We start from the raw sequence: 20,027 nt of genomic DNA, 5'->3' as shown, positions 1-20,027 counted from the left end.
AGAGGGTAGCAGTAGCTTGGTGGGTGGTGGGTGGTGGTGGGGGTTTTGGGGGGTTCTTTTTTTTTCTTCTTGTTTTGGGGGTGGGGGGGGGCTGTAGGCGCCGGCTGCCTCCTCTCCTCTCCTTCTCCTCCTCCTCTCTGCCCCTCTTCTCGTCCCGACTCTTCCTCTCCCAGCTCCCGCCGTGGGGTCTCAGCTCTCCGTCTCCCTCCCCCCCTCCCTCGCTCCCTACCTCCCCCGGGCCCTGCTGGGAGCCTCCGAGCTGCTGCGCCGCAGGAGGATGTCTCGCAGGGAGTCTCCGCCGCCGCCCTCGCCGCCGCCGCCGCCGCTGCTGGGAGTGCGAGGGGGAGAGATGGAGCGCGAGGACAGGCCGGAGCGCGCCGAGCCGCTGTCCGACGCCGAGAGGGAGATCATCCAGGACACGTGGGGGCGCGTCTACGAGAACTGCGAGGACGTGGGCGTGTCCGTGCTCATAAGGTGAGTCCTAGGGTAGTGTGGAATCTTGATTATCAAAGCCAAGGGTTCCATGTCGATACTTGTGTCCTTGTGCCTCCTTGTTCCTAAAGTTGTCTTGGTGTGTACGAACTTCTCAAGATCACAAGATCAGTGAAAGCATCTGTACAGTTTGAGATGGGCTGTGTGCTGGACATTGTACCATCAATTGTACCATCTCAGTACTACAGACTGTAGAGCTGTTTGGATGTGACGCATTCTTCTCGCATTGAATCTTGGGGTTTTCTTTCTTGGGAATCTTGGGGCAATTGTTCTCGTCGGCCACAGTACTGTCCCGCTTGCCCCTTTAATACCCACTCAACCCTTGATGACCCAAACACTTACGTGCCCCCCCCGAAAAACATCTCTGAAGTCTGCAAGGGCTTAGTCTTCTGCTGAATCCAAATGTGCGGACTACAACTTGCGGACGTAGTTCTCGCGGACTATGGTTTTACGTATTCTGACGTTGACTGAAGGGCTCAGCGTGACTACAAGGGGACAGGGGTGCGAGACCGCATAAAAGAGGCAAATGGGACGGGCCTAGTCAGCATCCTCGATATTTCGTGGTTGACAAGTAAACGTCCGTGATCTTTCTCTTTATCCATCCTCGACATTCTTTTGTTTTAGAATCGTACTTCAGCTGTTAGATATTAAAAGACATCAAACACGGATACAAGAACGGACAAGAATGCATATTGAGAAAGACCTTATACAAGGCACTTCCCCATTAAAATCAGCAGGGGTGTCAGGCACTCACCATTCCTTGAGCCTAAACGAGTCCAAATATGTAGTTATTATTATTACAATGGAGAGCAAAAATCTAAAATGTATTTGAAAGCCACATCTAAAAGAATTCACATCAATTCACTAGTTCAGGACAAATGTTCCTTCTAAGCTGAGAGTCCAGTGAGCTATATCTGATAACCTGATAATCTGACCAAATAATAATATCTTGTCAGTCATCATTCATTGCTCAATTGACGCCTTGATTAAAAGCGAATCCTAAAGTGCTACAGGGAAAAAGACCACTAAAAGCAGGTAAATCACAACAGGAAAGGAAAATGAAATGCAAAGCAAAAAAGAGGCAGGATATTTAGTAGTTCACAGAAAATGCGCTTCTGTAAAGAAAGGTTTTTAGAACTGCTTTAAAGCAGCCCAGAAAGCACAGTCCCTGGTGGTGTGGAGCTTAGTCCTGGGGGCTTGAAGGACAAGGTTGTGCCATATTGAGTTACATTTGCTGCAGGTGATGTATGTGGCAGAGGTACCAATAATATATGTATTTTGTAACTGTTGTCTGTCACGTGATAACCTTTTTTGATGTGAAATGGAGCTGCTGAAATCTGGCATGAAATGAATAAATTCATGCACTGATGTAGCCTAGTCCATCTCAGTGAGAGGTATACAGTGTATGCCATTTGTTGCTGTGCTGATGTTGAAGTTTGCTTTGCCAGTCCCCTAGGCTATAGCCAGGATGCGTTATGTTTGTGTTTGCAAGTTGGTTTTGCAACTGGGTAGTCATAACCATTAGAGCATATTCATAAGTACAATTGTTGCTAATATCCACAAGATATGCATGGATCATACAAATGATACAGGTTCCCCACCGAAAACATAATAGAATCTAGGATCTCAAGAATTTGGAGGGATATACAGTAGGCTCACATTTTAAGGTAATATATTTGGCCCACTGTAACTGTCTAGGCTAACCATAATAGATGTAAATTCAAAATGGCTGCCATAAGGTCAATAGCAGTGTCAGTGATATGCTCCATTTTTTCTATGTTTTTTAGCAAGTTTTTAGAGATTTTGTTCTGTGGACACAGGACACATATACATTAATTAGGCTAGCACACACACACACACACACACACATACATACATACACACACAAACACGCACACACACTCAGATATACATATATATATATATATATATATATATATATATACACATACATATATATATAGAGAGAGAGAGAGAAAGAGAGAGAGAAGCTCATGATGTGATCTCTATTCTTCTATAGAGTCATCCATGTATCTTAGCATCAGGCTGGGTCAGCAAACGATATTGGCACTTATGTAGGGACCCCAGTAATTATGGAGGGTGCAATCTGCATATACCACACACACACGCACGCATACATGCACACACACACATACACACACACACACACACCATGTTCTGCACCCATTCGCTCAGTCTCTCACCAAAAACCGAGCTGTGACAAGTGTAGAGAAGGAAGGAACATTGCATTCCTCTCTCATTAAGATGTAGAAATGTAGCTGTAGAAATATTCCATAGTCCACTTCTCCTTTCTACTACTTTCACACTTTGAGAAGACACCCAAAGAGTCAGAGATGGTGAATTTATGCCTCATACATTTTCATGTATCCTGAGTGAAATTCATCTACAGGAGACAATTTATGCCTCATAGTAGTTGAATTCACTTGCAGAACACGCAAGCACCTTGTTTTTATATGATTTAACAGCCCTTAAAGGCATCCTCCATGGCCACTCTCTCCTTTAGTTATCAAAATATATCCGAAAAACATAAAATCAAACAATTTTACCAAAGGTCTAATCTTCTTGGGACAGAGAAAGATTCTCTGTGAAGCCTTGCTGCCAATTGTTGCAGACCGATTGGATGTTACACTGCTTGACTGTGTTCTTCTTGCTCCTTTTCATGTCTTTTATACCTCAGAGGAGAGAGACAGATTCGTTTGACTGTCCCCAGCTAAACTGTCTCAGTGTTACACTAGGAATGCCCTAAAGGGCTCGTTAAAATGGACAGTGTGTCGTAGCCAAGGCGGCTGATGTGAGTGAGACAAACTGATTTTCGGTTTGGGGTGACGAGAATCCCTAAGGGAGAGAGTGTAAGGGGCAGAGAGCATTCTGTTATGTGCGTATGTGTGTGTGTGTATATGTGTGTGTGTGTGTGTGTCTGTCTGTCTTGTGCTCTTATCTGTGGATGACAGCAACAAGCTTTGGCACTTAAATATCTCTCTCCTTGCCTCGCGATCCGTCCTCTCCTCTGTCACTCCTTTCAATTTCTTACACATCTCTTGTACTTTCTCTCTCTCACTCTCTCTCTCTCTCTCTCTCTCTCTCTCTCTCTTTCGTTCTTCCTCCCTTGATGAAAAGATGAAATTCTCCTTGCGTGTCCAAGCTTGGTCGGTCATAACGAACACCAAAATCAATTATGTCAAAACTGCCAAGCACATACAACGTCTAGGAATTTGTCTTGGTGACACAGGCATAGGTACATATTGACAAGTTAGAGTTTCACAGTACATACTGACACACATGGCTAAGAGACAGCAGAACTCACATGAAGTACCAACAAGTAGTGCAAGACCTACTACGATACACAACTACTCTACATACTGGGATGCACAGGAGGTAGAATTATCAACAACTGGCTGGCAGTTTCTAAGTTACCTAACCTAACCTAAGGCTGACACTAGGTCAAAGTCTTGCATGGCTGAGTTCTGATTCTTAAGTTCAGTGCATTACATTACCCATGTGAACACAGATTAGCATTTGCATGTCTGTCCATCTGCTTGGATGCATGGGGAGAATAGACAGTGACAACAGCCTCGGTTGATCTCACCAATGCGTACAAATGCAATTGCACCAAAGAGGGAGAGCACCCCAGGCCCGGCAGCACAGTGCATATGGCAGCTTTGGAAAAGCAATCAAAGTCTGAATTCTTTGATTGTAACAGCATTGGGGACGGTGCTGATGGTAGGATTAAAGCACATTTTTGTGGAGGCCAATACATTTCCAGAAGATGATACTTCAAAGTATACAGTTCATTCATTTGACAGTACTGAAATCAGGACTATGGAATGAGCAGGGTAAAAAATACCCTTGGTAGTTCTACAGTTTGTCTATGCCCAAGTCATTGATATGGAGTCACAGCAGCTGCCTAATGAAAAAGGCATCCTTCAAGAGCAGAGTGCGTGGCTCAAGGTTGTTCTTGGTGCTCCAAAGAATTATAAACCCCTTAAAGTCTAATCAAAGCGTGATTAACAAGACCCACTAATGGCGCTGCTTTGATGAGTTCATTTAAATGCAGAGACAGGTGCAAGAACGTGTTCAATGCTCTCCAAGATCCTAAACGCTGATACTCTTCTCGCAAAGGGACAAAATGTTTCGTGGCATGCCTCTGCATAGATAGAGTATTACATTTCTAAATCATATTAAGTTATCAAGCAGCCTGCACTGTGGCTTCCAGTCTTTTCCCGCAGGTATACCTATCTCACCACAACAAAAATACACTGCATGCCACCCACCCCATCATTGCAGGAGAAACACTGTGCATGTCTTTCAGTTGATAGGTCTACAACAGATCAATCTAAAATTACAATAGACTACTCTTTCTGTCCCGAGACCAATCCAACCAAGGATTGGCACCAAAATCATCTGTGTCTCTGGTAGATAGCTCTATCCAGTGAACATGCTAAAGCTTTAGCATTCAGTATGTTAAGTAATCATTGGCAACTACCCAATGACTACTTGTTTATCCTAAAAGTGAGAAAATGAAAACTTGTTGCAGCTCTAACGTTGGATGGTTAGATAATTGTAATAACACTGTCTAAACCTGTCAGGCTTGGTTTGGGGATTGGTCAGATTTGACAAAAAGAATGTACTTTCAATGGCAGAAGATCTTTCTTCCAGCAAGTCTTTAAGCATAACTTGTTTTGTTTATAAAGGAAGTGAGTGAAGTTAGCCAGACAGCTTAAGTTTTTTTGCACTGTTGATTTGTAATGGACTACACTAATGATGAAGATTGAGATTTTGTTTTAAGGAGTTATGAATCCACAGGCCATAGAATAAAAAGACAATACTAACTTACTAAAGGGTTTATCTTCACACTTTGGATAATGCTAATCTCGTACAATTATGTTACTTAACATACTGTATGCTAAAGTGTTAGCATGTGCATGTGCGGTTAGCAACTATCTACCAGAGACACAGAGATGATTTTGGTACCAACCCTCTTGTCACATATTGGGTCAGGTGACCAATGGGTCAAACTACCAAAAAGTTAGCGTAGACCTATAATGCATTGCTGTCTTTGTTATCAGTGAAAATACTTTCTTACAGTTGGTAAACAATTCAAATCTTAATTTTGAGTGTCATGGGAACCCCTTTCCCAAGAGCTCCTGTCATACCCTGGTAGAGACTGTTGGATATTTAAACACCAGATAAGAAAAAGTGCCTGGCTGGTGGTACGCCTGTAGCACATTTTTTCTTAATGTACTGTCAACCAACTTGGCCAAAGGGGATTAAACAATTGTCATTTCAGCACAAAAGGACAACCACAAAGAGAAGAACATTTCTTTAAAAGAAAACATCAGTGAGGAAAAACATCCTGTTCTTTTCTCAAAGTGCTGCAGTTAACTTTCATGTTTATCTACCCAGGGCAACAGCTACTAGCGGGTTTATTATTTGCTAAGGAAGAGAGTGTATAGTGACAGCTGGGAGAGCCAAGCTAGGAGCACTACAGGCTAGGTAGGGCCTCTGTTAGCCTAGCATGTCATAGGATCTGGGGGATGTGGATGCAGTGTAGCAGCGCTGCCCAGGGCCAAACTCAAACTGGGAAATAACTGGACTAGCATATCCAGTCAGCTGCATGCTCTCCAGGGAAAGAGCACGTACTGACAAGAGCCGAAGTGGGTCAGGACTGAAGAGATGAGGTGAATACTTGTATGCGTGTGCATGTGCGCGTGTCTTTCTGTTTTTTCTGTCGGTGTTTGTGTCTGTATGTCTTTTGTTAACAATAGAGCTTTGCATTGTTGTCAATGAAAAGATGAAAACGCCTAAAATGCCATCCATTTCTCCCTTGGCAATCTCTGAAAAGCCCTGTAGCTAAGCTTATGGAAACTTTCTTATTGCCTTGGCTTACAAACACACACCGCTCTCCAAGAGGTGCTACGGGCTTGTGGTCGGCTCTGACGTACATTACCAAAACCCTGAATCAAAACAAACGTTCATTCCTAGTATCCCACAAGACGATTCACATTTTCTCTCTGTTTCACTCTGCTTACATCTACCATGGTGGTTGGAGAAAGGGATTTACTACATGCCCCTAAAATAACTCCCAGTGTAAACACTGGTTGGAGTTCAAGCAGGGTCCAGAGACGTCAGAGATATCCGTCATCGTCTTCCACGTTAGAAGTCTGTTACGCATGTAGTGGAGCTTTGAACTGCTCTGGGGAAATAAATGCTAGGCAGTGACTAGGTATCTGCTTCTTTGTTACTTCTCCACAACTACACCATCAAAGGGACAACTGCGAGACTGATTCCAGTACAGACAATGGACAATTGCACCTGGCTTAGTCTTACTCTGCTTTTTAAGTTGGCCCTTTTGGGGTAATACATATTTGATACATGACAAAGCAGTGTGGTTATTACCGTAATTTGCATCATAATGTATTACCTCTTCACTAGATGATTCTGTTGGATCTCTGTGCTCTAATTAGCTAGCTGGCTTGTTTGTGAAAAGGTGATTGTACTGTTTTTGTCAATTACAGGCCACCGTAACTCAGGAGGACGGGAGGAGTTAGAGGGGTGGGGGGCTGCACCAAGGAGCTGATCCTACTGATCGCCAGTGGAGGTCAATGAAGGTCATAAATGACTAAATGCCACTTTAAGTTAACTAACATGAAATGCTCCAATTTATCCAGGATAATAGCTTAGTTAACATTACCCAAAAAAGCCATCCATCCAGCTATATATTGTCATCATGCAGGAATGTGTTAGAGATCTTTTGAAACGTGTAAACATCAGGAAGGCCCCTGGTCCAGATCACATTTGTGGGCGTACACTGCGATACTGTGCTGACCAGCTTAGCAGTGTCCTTCACCATATCTTCCAGATGTCACTTGATTGTAACCAAATCCCTGCTATCTAGAAATCTACTGTGATACCTGTCCCAAAGATCACCAATCCTAGGCACCTTAATGATTTTAGACCAGTCGCCCTAACATCATTAATAATGAAAAACTTTGAGAAAATTGTTACAAACCTTGTTCTGTCAACTGTGGATGGAAAACTTGATCCACTGCAATTTGCTTACCAGGCAAGGAGAGGTGTGGAGGATGCAAAGCTTTTAATATTTAATAACCTACATAAACCTACATAACCACAAGCCCATGCCAGGCTTTTGTTTGCGGACTTTTCATCGGCATTCAACACGATGCAGCCGCATCTTTTAATAGAAAGGTTGCTATGTGATTTTAATTTGCCTCACCAGCTTGTATTATGGGTCTTGGACTTCTTGACTGACAGAGAGCAGAGGGTCTCTGTAAATGGCCGTTTCTCAGACTCTGTAGCTATGTCCACAGGCTCGCCACAAGGGTGCGTCCTTTCGCCCTTACTCTTTATTATGTACACTGACGGATGCAGGAGCACTCAGGAGGGCAGCTATTTGGTCAAATTTTCTGACGACACTGCGTTGCTGTCCCTTCTCCAAGGTTCAGAATCAGACCACGGGAATGCTCTCACTGATTTTATTTCTTGGTGTGATAACAACTTCTTGGACTTAAATGTACCTAAAACCAAGGAACTGATTATTGATTTTAGACGTAACAGAGATGCAGCCAAAGAGTGCATCATACATAATGAAAGTGTGGAAATTGTCACATCATACAAATATTTGGGTACTATTTTTGATGCCCATCTTAAATTTGATGTGAGCACTGAGGCTATTGTGAAGCGGGGGCAACAGAGAATTCACCTTCTCCATCCTTTCTCGTTTTTATCAAACTTTTATTGAGAGTCTCCTGAGTTTTTATTTTATCTGCTGGTTTCACAGCCTCACAGTAAAGGACAGAAACAGTCTGAACAGCATTGTTAAAATCTGTTCTAAGATCATCGGAGTGAAACAAAGAGACCTGAATTCTTTTTGCAACCAACAAATCCTCCGGAAAGTAGCAAGTATTTTGGCTTCTTCTGGACATGTTCTTGCAAGTGAATTTTCTCTGTTGCCATCAGGGCGTCGTTATGTTTTACCTGCTTGTAAAACTAACCGCCATCCAAAATCGTTTATCCCCTCTGCAATCCGACTTTTAAATGCTCCGTAGGTTGTTTTTTTTTTGTAATTTGATCTTTTATTGTGTTTACCAAGTTTATTTATCAACATTATTTATAGATTTTATTCCACATTTTACCTCCTTGGTGTATTGTTTGTTTGTATGTTGTTGGATGTTACTGTGTTTTTCCATGTACAACAAGCTGCTCGTAACTAATTGCCCCTAGTGGGATTAATAAAGTTGTTTTGAATTTGAATATAGTATTATTGATAAATCTCTTTCCACCCCTGCTCCTAATCAATATTATGTAGTTTTTAAACTCCTCAATAGTGTGCATGAAGTTGTATCTTTCAGGATGACCCACTCCCACCAATCTGTACCAGAAGTGCTCTGAAATGCTCCCCCAGTAGCACACCTGCCTCCAATTACACTCAAAGGGACTGAACACCCTGAACTACAGCCGTCTCATCAGCGCTTCTTCACTGTTACGGTTCCTGCCAGTCACCTCTTGTTGTACCAATGGTGCATATGGTGGATTCCATTCTTGGCAGATGTGGAAAAGGCGCATATTTTTCTCACAGAACGTAAACACTTGAAGCTAGGGTAGGCAATTTATTTTAGAACCATTTTGGTTTTGGCAGCCCGCCCCTACCTGTCAATCACATGTGCACAGCCTAGTCCTGCCTGCCCTGCAGGGCAGAGAAAACGAATATATCCACAGAAGAGATGAGGTGAAATCCAAACTGAACACTGGGACTGGAATAAACTTGTTGTGTAAGGAAGCCAGTTATTTTTCCCACTGCACAAGACATCAAGTCAGTCAGCTGGTGTTAGCCCACTGCTTTGGCTTCACAACTGTGGTAGCCCATCTACAGTATGTGTGACAAAAAAATTGTTTCGCCAGCGAATGTTTTAGTTACAACTAGATTGAACTAGCAGACCTGTGTTTTGTGTAAAAGCTTGGAATTTATCAAGTTTTCCCAGACTCTCTCTAGTACAAAGTGAACCTAGCTTGACCAAGGTTTGTAGCAATATGTTTCTAACCGCAATGGTTAATCTATGCTGACAAAAAATATTTTTGCTGGTGAATGTTTTAGTTACAACTAGATTGAGCGAGCTTGTAAAAGGTTTGGAATGTATCAAGTTTGGCCAATGCATAGACCCGGCGCTCTCACTCTCCATATAAAGTGAACCTAGCTCTACCAATGTCTGTATAACAATGTGTTTTTGTAACCGTACTGACTAATCTACGGTGACAAAAATAATTTTTGCTAGCAAATGTTGAAACTTGAATATATCGCAGTGTTAGATATGTTATTTTAACTAGCGTGAGCTATTTGTGTTGAAAGGATGTGTTTTAATCGCTTTTTGGGTTTAGTGGAGATTGTGTTGGCCCTCTTGGTGTGTATTAGAAAGCAGCGCTCCTTGCGAACTAGAGATACTATACATAAAGCACCAAATTTTGAACACAATCAATCGCCATGATGGCAAAAACTAGGAAAATATGGCCCAGGTTGAAAATAACCGGAATTGAGGTTATCCTTTGCAGAGTGGCTGTGGGTCACACTTTGGAACGAGTGCCACGAAAAAAACAGTGTCTTTGTGACTTTGCAGCCTTGGGCCATTCGTTTCTTGGGTAGATTCTGAGTGCCTGAGTGCTGTAGTCAAATGTTGTGAAGCATACATGGTTCCCAATAAGATTTTCACTTGCCTTATTAGAGGTTTGTAATGGTTTTGTCTCAGTTATAAGCCTATCAGATGTCATAGCTGTCATCCCATTGGGTTTATTGCCATCAGTGTTATGTGAACATTGCTTTCTTATTCTTATGATGAGAGCGAACCTCTTCCTGCACCTCTCTTTCTACTCCTATCTTCCCTCACATACAGGCTTTTAAAACTTTGTCTTCTCCGTTTGTGAAATTCCTCACACAATATAAGCAGCCACAATATTTTCCCTCTGATCCCATTCTAATTTCTTTGCTCTTTCTTCTCTGGATTTCCTCGTCTTTCTTGCACACAGGTTCTTAACAGGGCAATAAATAAAATCTTTACTTCCCCGTAGTACAAAATGACCATAATATATCTGCTGGGGTTTGATAGGATTGTTGATCAATTCCTGTTTTGGGACAAATCTCCCCACCCATTAGAGTTTCAAGATACTCCCAATCCCCCTCCCTGCTACTCACATTTTGGGTTACATGCCAACATAGCATTAGAGAAAACATCATTGATGTTGAATTTTTCTGGTCTGAAGTGATCTAACATTCATTCACCTCCTTAGGTTCTTTGTGAACTTCCCATCGGCCAAGCAGTACTTCAGCCAGTTCCAGGACATGGAGGACCCAGAGGAGATGGAGCGAAGCAGCCAGCTTAGGCACCATGCCCGCAGGGTGATGAACGCCATCAACACCGTGGTGGAAAACCTCCACGACCCGGAGAAGGTGTCCTCTGTGCTGGCCCTGGTGGGAAAGGCCCATGCCATCAAACACAAGGTGGAACCCATGTACTTCAAGGTAAGACGCATGGGAACCTAAAGGAGAAATCCACCTTCAGATACTCTAGATACACTACTTTATTAATCTGTGATGTTCAATGCCTTCCAGGAATTATTTTGTGATGAATTGTTGCAATTTACCCACTTCAACTCAATCTGCCTCATCCTGGCTGATTATCAAATCCAGGAACGCCAAGTCGATACTCGTGTCCTTGTGGAGAACGTTCGTCCCAAGTTGTCTTGGGGAGAACGATCTTCTCATCAAGCTAAGCGCAGAGAAGCTTCCTTACAGTCTGAGATGGACTGTGTGCTTCACATCGCGTGCGTGATTAATTAAGACACACAGCTGTTAATTTTCCCACCTGTTAACCGGCTCTGTACTGTAGACTACAGCACTGCTCGCCAATGCCGCACTGAATCTTGGGGCTTTCAATTGGTTCTCGTCGGTCTAGTCACCATCGGATGCATCCTCAATATTTTGAGGTTGGCAAGGAAACTTCCGGGTTTTCTATCAGTCCTCCATCCTGTCGTTCTTTTGTTTTGGAATCGTACTTCGGCGGTTAGATATTACATAAAATGCATCATGGAGGATACACGAACACGCAAGAATGCATATTGATAATCAGATCATGTTCTACTTCAGTCAGTGTTTTCCTACGTTTCCTAGAATTCCTTTTTGGGAACTCCCACAGGCCTAAACTTGTTGTATTCAGCTGTTTAGGTGGAGAGAGTGATAGCAATAGCACTAGAGATAGCGTAGAGTTCTAGATAACTGCATTTTCTGCTATTAAACTAGTATTAAACTACTATTGTAGCTGTGCTGGAAATATCTTGATGTGATGTTACATCGTCTACATTTGGCCAGTTATCCGCAGGAATAAGAAAAATACTCCACCAAAGCGCCAATAGCTGTTTTCAAGTGTTTTAGGGTGGATTTGTTCTTTAAGGTGCATGTCAACCAGTGTTGATGTCCGGTCTTGTTGCATTGTCACAGTGACTAAAGGTGAAATCTTGTGCCTTGCTGTTAGTGCTGGTGGTCGGGTTGGTGGTGTTGGTGTTGTGTGAGCAAGAAGGTGCAACAACACAGCATATGTCAATATATATCATCATTGTGCGAAGACTGGGGAATTTTGTTTATGTCCCGATTCTCAAAGGTTGTTGAGTCCAACTTCTACTGAATGATGTGGCATTAGATTGTGAGGATGCTGTTGCTATATAACAGCACTGGCAGTCTACCTCATTTATATCCACCTTTCCCTCTTTACTTTCCCTTCATAGCGACTCCTTTTTTACTTCTTCCCACCTTTGTTGTCTCTCTTTCTCTCTACTTTTTTTCATTTTGTCTCTGCCCTTTCTATTGCCTGTTCGCCCACTACTTTTGTTTTACTGTTACCTTTTTCAATTCTCACCTGTCTCTCCCACTCCTTCCATAACATATATTGGTTTCTCTTCCTCGCTTACCTTCTCTCCCTTTCTAGCCCTTGTTTACCCAATTATGCAACTTCACCTCCTATCACTCCGTCTCTCCTCTATACTCATCCCCTCCTCTTCTTCCTTCCACCTACCATAATCTTAACAGCCACATATTCCCTTTCACTCTCTCTTTCACTATTCACTCTCTCTCTATCTCCCACCACCTCCCTCCTCCTTCCATATTAATCACATATTTCCTTCTCACTCTCTCCCTCCTCCCAGATCCTGAGCGGGGTGATGCTGGAGGTGTTGTCTGAAGATTTCCCAGAATGCTTCACAGCAGAGGTGCAGATGGTGTGGTCCAAACTGATGGGGGCGGTGTACTGGCACGTGACAGGGGCCTACACAGAGGCGGGCTGGGTCCAGGTCTCCAGTTCAGCTGTGTGAAGGGTTTAGAGCGGAGGCGGGGCAGAGGAGTTTCCAGCGGACTTTATGAGAATGATAAAAAAGAAAATGATGTGTGTGTGATATATTGTGAATGGAGGAGGGGGGGGAATCGGTGTTATATGAGGAAATCTAAGTTCTATGAGGATGGTTTCATAGACATGGATACAAAGTTTAAAGTGGTAATCCGCGAGATTCTATGTTTTTTTTTTGGTGGTCATAGCTGTGGTGTTTCTGCACTGCTCTTCCCAGAGATCACCTGTCAATCAAACAGTGTGTCCAGTACTGTGACGTCTTTTTCCTTGGATTTTCTGTTGATGCAGTTTGAGTTTCTGTAGGTGGCGCTCTTTTCTCTGTGTGTTCAGTCATGGTGGCTATCACTGCTCATGCTAACTGCCCAGTTCTGCTATTTATTCCAAACAAACCGCTGTTGCTGCTGCCGGAAACAGAAAAACGCAGGAAAGTCCTACCTGAAACCAGGTGTTTAGAACAGCAAATGTAAAAGCTTTAATGAACTGGGTATAGGCTGAATCACTGTTGTGTTATATCAGTCAAGATCGAGAGAGCGACTGAGAGTAGCAAATGCCGCGGATTATTACTTTAATCTTAGACATCAGGGTTCATATCTGTGGAAACCTACAGAGAGAGAAGCGTCTTCTGCCCATGAATCCGCCTCATGACATTTGCAAAGAGGGGTTAAGAAATGTTAAGACAAGGAATGATTTTCTATGAAGGGGGCAGTTAGGTTAAGAAGCCCCAGCTATGGGACCATGGAGCTGCTGACTGTTAATAGATTCTCTTTGTGTTCTAACTACTATATCCTTATGTTCAGGGGACCCGCACCCCTTTCTCTCTCTATTGTGTGCTCTTAATGTCTTGTTTAACTTTACTGAGGTGTCGTCTGTATAAGTGTACAGTGGGCAAGTGTGCATACTCTTCTGCCTTCGTTTACAACTCATTAACGCGTTGAAGAGCGCTGTTGAAAACTCTCCGCTGGGAGCGTTTTTTCTTTGCTAAAAGTCCCACGTTTGGCCTCACGCCGGCAAAACCACGCTTTACATTTTTTTCTTGCCTATCACTATCCTTCCGTAAACACTCGGCGTATAGTTACATTGTGAAAGTGTGATGGGATACATCAGCAGGTGGAGAGAATCAGCAGCCGCACACTCTCTCTCTCTCGCACACACACACACACACAGGCATGCCGTAAGACCTCCCGTATGCTAATATTTACAGGACTGTCAGTTGGTTTACCTCTCCAAAGCCCCATAAGAGAGATGTGATGCATTAAAAACTCCATTAAGGGTTTAAGAAAGTCACTCTGGAGGTCTGCGGAAAACATGTCAGCTTTTGAAGTTCCATCAGTGTGTTTCCTCGGACCTCTGACCCACCTAACAGGAGGAGTGACACCCAAATAATATATGAAATGCATAATGTGGCTCAAATTGTGAATGATTTGTTCAAAATTAACAAGGGGAATAGTGGAAGGAACTGTCATTTTTCCTAACTTTCTCCCTAAACTGTACAGTCAACAAAGGGGGTTGCATTTAATAATTTGTCCCCCGTCAATATTGTTTCAAAAAACTTTCCCTTACCTTACCTAACCTTACCTTCTTGTCATCAGTTCTCTAATAATCAGAGGCTCGGGACTGCATGCACTGCTGCTTGGAGTCCCCAGCTCCAAGCCTCTCTCCACTCAATTCCCAAACATACACGGCAAATCTGTTTAGGACGGACATTAGATCCAATCTTGGGTTTGCATCTGCTCCGGTGACGTCCAGTACGTCCCGTCTGGTCCCCCTTGGCATCGGCATCTGGTATTAATGAGGAAGTAATGAGTCTCCTGTCCTCGTCATTTGGTCATTCATCTACTGTAACATCCCATTGCTTCTGTAAAGAGCGCCTCATTGAGAACAAAAACAATTATGACTGGACAGATGGTCTGGACTTATTCTATCTTCAATCCATCACGTCATGTCAGCCATTGAGAACGATGCTGTACGATGATCTCTTTCATTCACTTAGGGGTAAATGAGTTTCGCAAAAGAGTTACGTTCAAGAATAAATAGCAGGAATTAACAAAAATCAGATTTTATCTTTTTCAGTGACTTCCAGGAGGTATCAGACATCCATCATGCCTTGTCTTAGACCAAATCATTCATTCATCAATGAAGATTTTACACTTACAGGTGTTTTGGTGACTTAAAATGAGTAAGCAGGCATGGATTCAGTGTCTTGCTCAAGGGTTAGAACACTTCAACATGTTGTGTTATGTTATGGGGATTCAAAATGTAGCCTTTCTGATGTGGGGATGTCACTCTAACCAGGGTTAGCCCAATATATTGGTTTTTATTATTATTACTATTAAGATCAAACCCTATTTCAGGGGCTTTCCCTGCCAAAATACTGAATATTCGAAAGGAATACATCAAAAAGGTCAAATTTAAAGACACTGAATACTGTCACAAAGTATTGACTATTGGCAGCTTCAATCCAAAAATATATGTATGTTATTATACAATTTGACTTAATCCACGTCTGTGACAAAACAGGCTTTGATGTCCAACTTTTGCAAAAGGACTTCATTAAAAGATTCCATTAAACAAGTTCCATTGAAGTATAATTGGAGAGTCGCAAGCCCCGTGTCATCACAGCGATAAGTCTGACGAATGACCGGGGATCGCAGCGGATAAATATGCATGGAGTCAAACACAACTCATGGTAAACTCTTTCCACTTTGGCTCAAATAGCTGCGGAGGCACTAACGGGGCCGAGTAAGCTGCTGTCCGTCATAAATTATCCGTTTCAAAATACACACCGCTCCCATTCTTCGCCCGACTTCTGAGGTCAGCAACACATTCTGATGGAGAGCCTCACTTTGAGCTCGGGCCTGTTCGTTTCCTTAAGCAGCCAGTGGTTGAGGAATATTTGTGTTGAGCAATATGTCAGTTCCCCCGGCGTATTGTTTATTAAACACTGTGTGTGGTGTGAAGCCAAGCACTCTCACACATGCAAATACACACACACACGCCCATACACACAATGGAGACATACTGTTTCTCTTGCTAAGCTGCGGGTTTCCCGTCCCTCTGCGTCTTTATGCAGCACGTTCCTCCTCACACTATAAATGCACACACACTTAACACACACAGGTATGGGCAGACACATCCCAATCACGTTCACACTCTCTCTATCCACTGACTTTGTCTCACACACACACACACACACTATCTTGCATTAGGTTAGGCATGTCCTTGCATAACAAGTGTACCACAGCAGCAGTTAACCCTCTATATATTTTTGCTCATTCTAAGCTGAAATTAGCCGAACTCTCCTTTGCTCATTAAAACGTTCTCCTTCCGCACATACAGTACATTCCCTTTCAGCAAATAAGGGCATCATAGCATATGTGGAACTACAGTATGTGTTTTTGTTGTGAAATGTTTTTGTCTATCAGTTTAAAAGTTAGGACTTTATATTTTTCTAAATATATCTATGAGAAGGATTCTATGTATGTATTTGAATACTGTATATGATTATGTCATTGTATACTGCGTTGTTGGTGGGAGGGAGTGCAGTGGCTTTGTAGTGTTTTGAGCATGTTTGCACAGCCTACCACAGACTTGTACCTTTGCAGACCTGGTGAAAACAAATCATGACCATCAATAAAATATACTTGTAAATTTGCCTCTGTATGTCCATTAATTGACTGGTTTATTTTTAATCATGTAATGCCTTATCTGTCTTGCCCATATTTCTTTTCACTCTCCACTGAAATACTTTGCAAGTAATCACAACTGACACATTTGTAGGCTTAAATAGTTTTCCATCACTACAAGCATCATCTTTAAAGAATAGATAGATAGATAGATAGTTTCAGTGATACAGTGATACAACCTGTTGACTTCGGTCACCTTACCTGGCTGTGCCATTTGTTCTATAGAGGCTTTGTTGTTGCGTCACATATAACATCCACAGCTGGCTCCATCACGGAAGTCCATTGGAGAATTGGCTGAGCACAAATAATGTCTAAACATATAACAACCAGGCTAGAAAAAGAGAAATACCTGATAAAGATTGTTGTTGTGTGGGTGTAGTTCAATTCAGTAAGGTTAAGTAAAAGTGAATATAGCCTGCAGAAGTAGATTTGTTTCCAAATGACTGTGACACAGGAAACTGTTTAGTCCTAACCCTTCTCTTGCTCTACTCAAGTTTTGTTGTAACTGAAAAGACTCAGTTTTTTGGAATTGTTACTTAGCTAACTAGCCAGTAGGCTAATTTAGCAAAGCAGCAAATGTCAATGTTAAAGTGACTACAAGACACTGCTAATGCTAGCTTCTACTAGATCTGTTAGCTAGTGAGCAAGTTCTGTTTACAACAAGACTGTGCAGTTAGCTGACCAGATACAATGCTAGCTATCAAGCTGATATTATCTGAACACAAAATCGATCAAATGTATCAGTGGTGAAATAATCAGTTTCCAGTCAACAGCACAGAGATTATTCAAATGTGTTAAGACCAAGACAGAAAAGTTGTCGGTTTAGAAATGCAATTATTTACCTCCACTATGGCTGCCAGAGGATGCATTACGTCACCTGAAAGCCCTCTATTTACGTTGTTGGCATTTAACTGGCACTTTTATCCAAAATTACTTACAGTGAGTACAGTAGAATAAGCTTCAAAACCAATGTCAGTGGTTTTCAGTCTTAGGGCCTCCTCTGACAAACAAATTTTAAATCAAACCTGAAAAGGGAAAACTGTGTACACTGTGACAGGGGGTTGTAAGTAGGCATCACTTTGTTTTAAGGGGGCATGTAAGCCAAAAAGGTTGAGAACCACTGTCCTGGATTACCAACATTACAAGTAGCCTAACCAAAAATGAGTGCAAAGGTCAGGGTCCTAGTGCCTGTTATGATAGAATGATTAAGAGCAAAGTGCTAGGAAAAGAAAAAGCATGAAAGCAATGCATTCTCTTCGTTGAACACTTTTATACTAGAAATGAATTTGCTCTTGGAGGACAAATCAGCAGAGTTGCTTCTCAGTCTTTCCAGTCTCACCGCAATTCTCAAGTTTCTTTTTTTATCTCCTCTGCTGCCGGTGAACTCGACACAGATAACCCGCCACAGCACATCCCCCGCCTACAGGTGCTCAGTGCGGATGCTCTGTGTGACAGTCCCACTGTTTCAGGAACAAGAGATAATTAAATGAAATGAGATGTAAATGTTCTTAATCAATGATTAATGGTTGCCTGTTCGCTGCTCGGCGCTCCAGGCGAGACTCTTTATCTGAGGCTCCAGTGGGAGGTTCACGCAGGGAGGAAGGCGCTCATTTTTCAATTCCATACGGTAATTTATTCACACCGTACATCATCTTATCATCAAATGGCAAAAGGAAACTTTGTTGTTGTATCAGTCTTCTGAATACGGGGACGTGTCAGAGTTTTGAAGCAGTGTAATATGAATGCTATTGTTTTCCATCATGGAAATTTCTGAACACTTATACATGCGTTTCAGAGCTTAGTGCCTCATTCCTGTTATTTACAATTCCTTGACACAAATGTATCATACCCACTGGATGCATAATGCCTATAAGAATCAGTATCATTCTCAGTAAATCAGTTTTAGCCTGGCTTGAGTAATAGGCACAAGCTTATCTTGGGTAAGGCAGGTAAGCAACACCTCCGGAGTCAGAAAACACTATCGTTCTCCCATGGGTGCTTCCATCCTGCGCAGCGTGGTTGACAGGACACTGACTTGTCACCATGGCGACACATTTCCCTGCCACCAGAGGCTGTCATTTCCAGAGAGCGCCGGTAACAGGGGCTGATTTGGACAGTCAGTTCCCATGGGACTGATGCACAAACACACCTGGACAGACTCTGCACACACACAAACCTGAAAGCACGCGTGTTCACAGGTTAGATCGGAGAAGCACAACAGACATGCGCGCACACACAAACACACACACACACACACACTCTAACAGAAGCCAAAGATGTTAGGGAGCAAAATTAGAAGTGCTCAGCGACTTAAACTATAAGATACATTAACATTTATCGTTTAATCTCTCATGTATGCACACACAGACACACATCTGTCTCTGTCAGCAGTTCTAGAGATATTGGGATTAACCAGTGGTTCTAATTATAAACTGACACACAGGAGCAGCACTTAGTAGGAGATCAACTCTGTGGATTCACAAGCCTTTTGTTTCTGGTGGCTGGTGCAGTGGTAGTTTGGGAAGGTGGTATACTACGGAGGATCACTACTATGATCCCACCATTCCATATATTCTAATTGGAATTAGGCCGATAGGTGTGTCTTGTCCTTTTCCTGATGTTTGTCTTATATCATTCTGTTCTATGGTTGATTGTTGATCAGTTAGATCTAGTTAGGCTCATTCTCTGTAAAGTCCTTTGAGACATGCATGTGATAAAGGGCTATACAATTAAACCAACTTGAACCTGAACTTATACTTCAAAGGCCCTGTAAATAAAGTGAATGTACTTCATACACATACTGTATATACCTAATAAGTTTGCATTGGCTTGTGATGAAACTTGAAAATCCTTTTTATAAACTATGACAATGCTGTTTGGCACTCCAACATATGCCTATTTGGTCAAGATAAATGTAGTTTTTGATTGCATTGATAACAATGGGGAAAGAAGTGTTTAAAAGTGTTTATGCAAATCTTCTCAGAGCAGGTCCTGTGGTCCTGTGTAGTCCAAAAGGTAGGGCATGGTACAATAGGTGGTACAACTAAAAATGTATGCACACAGGATAAAACTGTCCACCAAATGACATATGTTAGCAGGTCCATCCTAGGATGCATCGATCCATATGGTTAACAATTTAAATACAATGTTATATTTGTGAAATTCAGGAATTCGTGAGCTAATGGTTCAAAAGGCTCAAACGTCTCCCCCCGATAAATCACATAGTTCTTTGAGTCAGACAAGCCTGCAGAGCGGGGCTAAGCCAGCCAGCCACGCAGGTCAACACAAAAAAACAGCTCTCCGACACTTATCCCCCGATTTTAGGCGTCGGTGAGTCCGCGCGGCTCTCCATCAGCACAAAGCTTGAGAGGAAGCCTGAAGAATTTTCCAATTAGGCGGCGTAAGCGCATCTCAAAGCTGCAGATGAGAT

The 20,027-nt window shown here is 42.5% G+C and overlaps 1 protein-coding gene across 1 annotated transcript; it reads left to right on the top strand.

Moving 5' to 3' along the window:
- The first annotated feature begins 277 nt into the window (after positions 1-277).
- On the top strand, positions 278-12,882 carry cygb2 (cytoglobin 2). The gene is made up of 3 exons (XM_071911604.1): positions 278-474; positions 10,810-11,041; positions 12,718-12,882. Exons 1-3 carry the CDS (start codon positions 278-280, stop codon positions 12,880-12,882), a joined length of 594 nt encoding a protein of 197 aa, XP_071767705.1.
- Positions 12,883-20,027: the final 7,145 nt, after the last annotated feature.

Source organism: Centroberyx gerrardi, chromosome 3 (assembly GCF_048128805.1).
Source record: "Centroberyx gerrardi isolate f3 chromosome 3, fCenGer3.hap1.cur.20231027, whole genome shotgun sequence".
Classification (NCBI taxonomy): domain Eukaryota; kingdom Metazoa; phylum Chordata; class Actinopteri; order Beryciformes; family Berycidae; genus Centroberyx; species Centroberyx gerrardi.
This window is presented reverse-complemented; position numbering and strand designations above follow the sequence as displayed.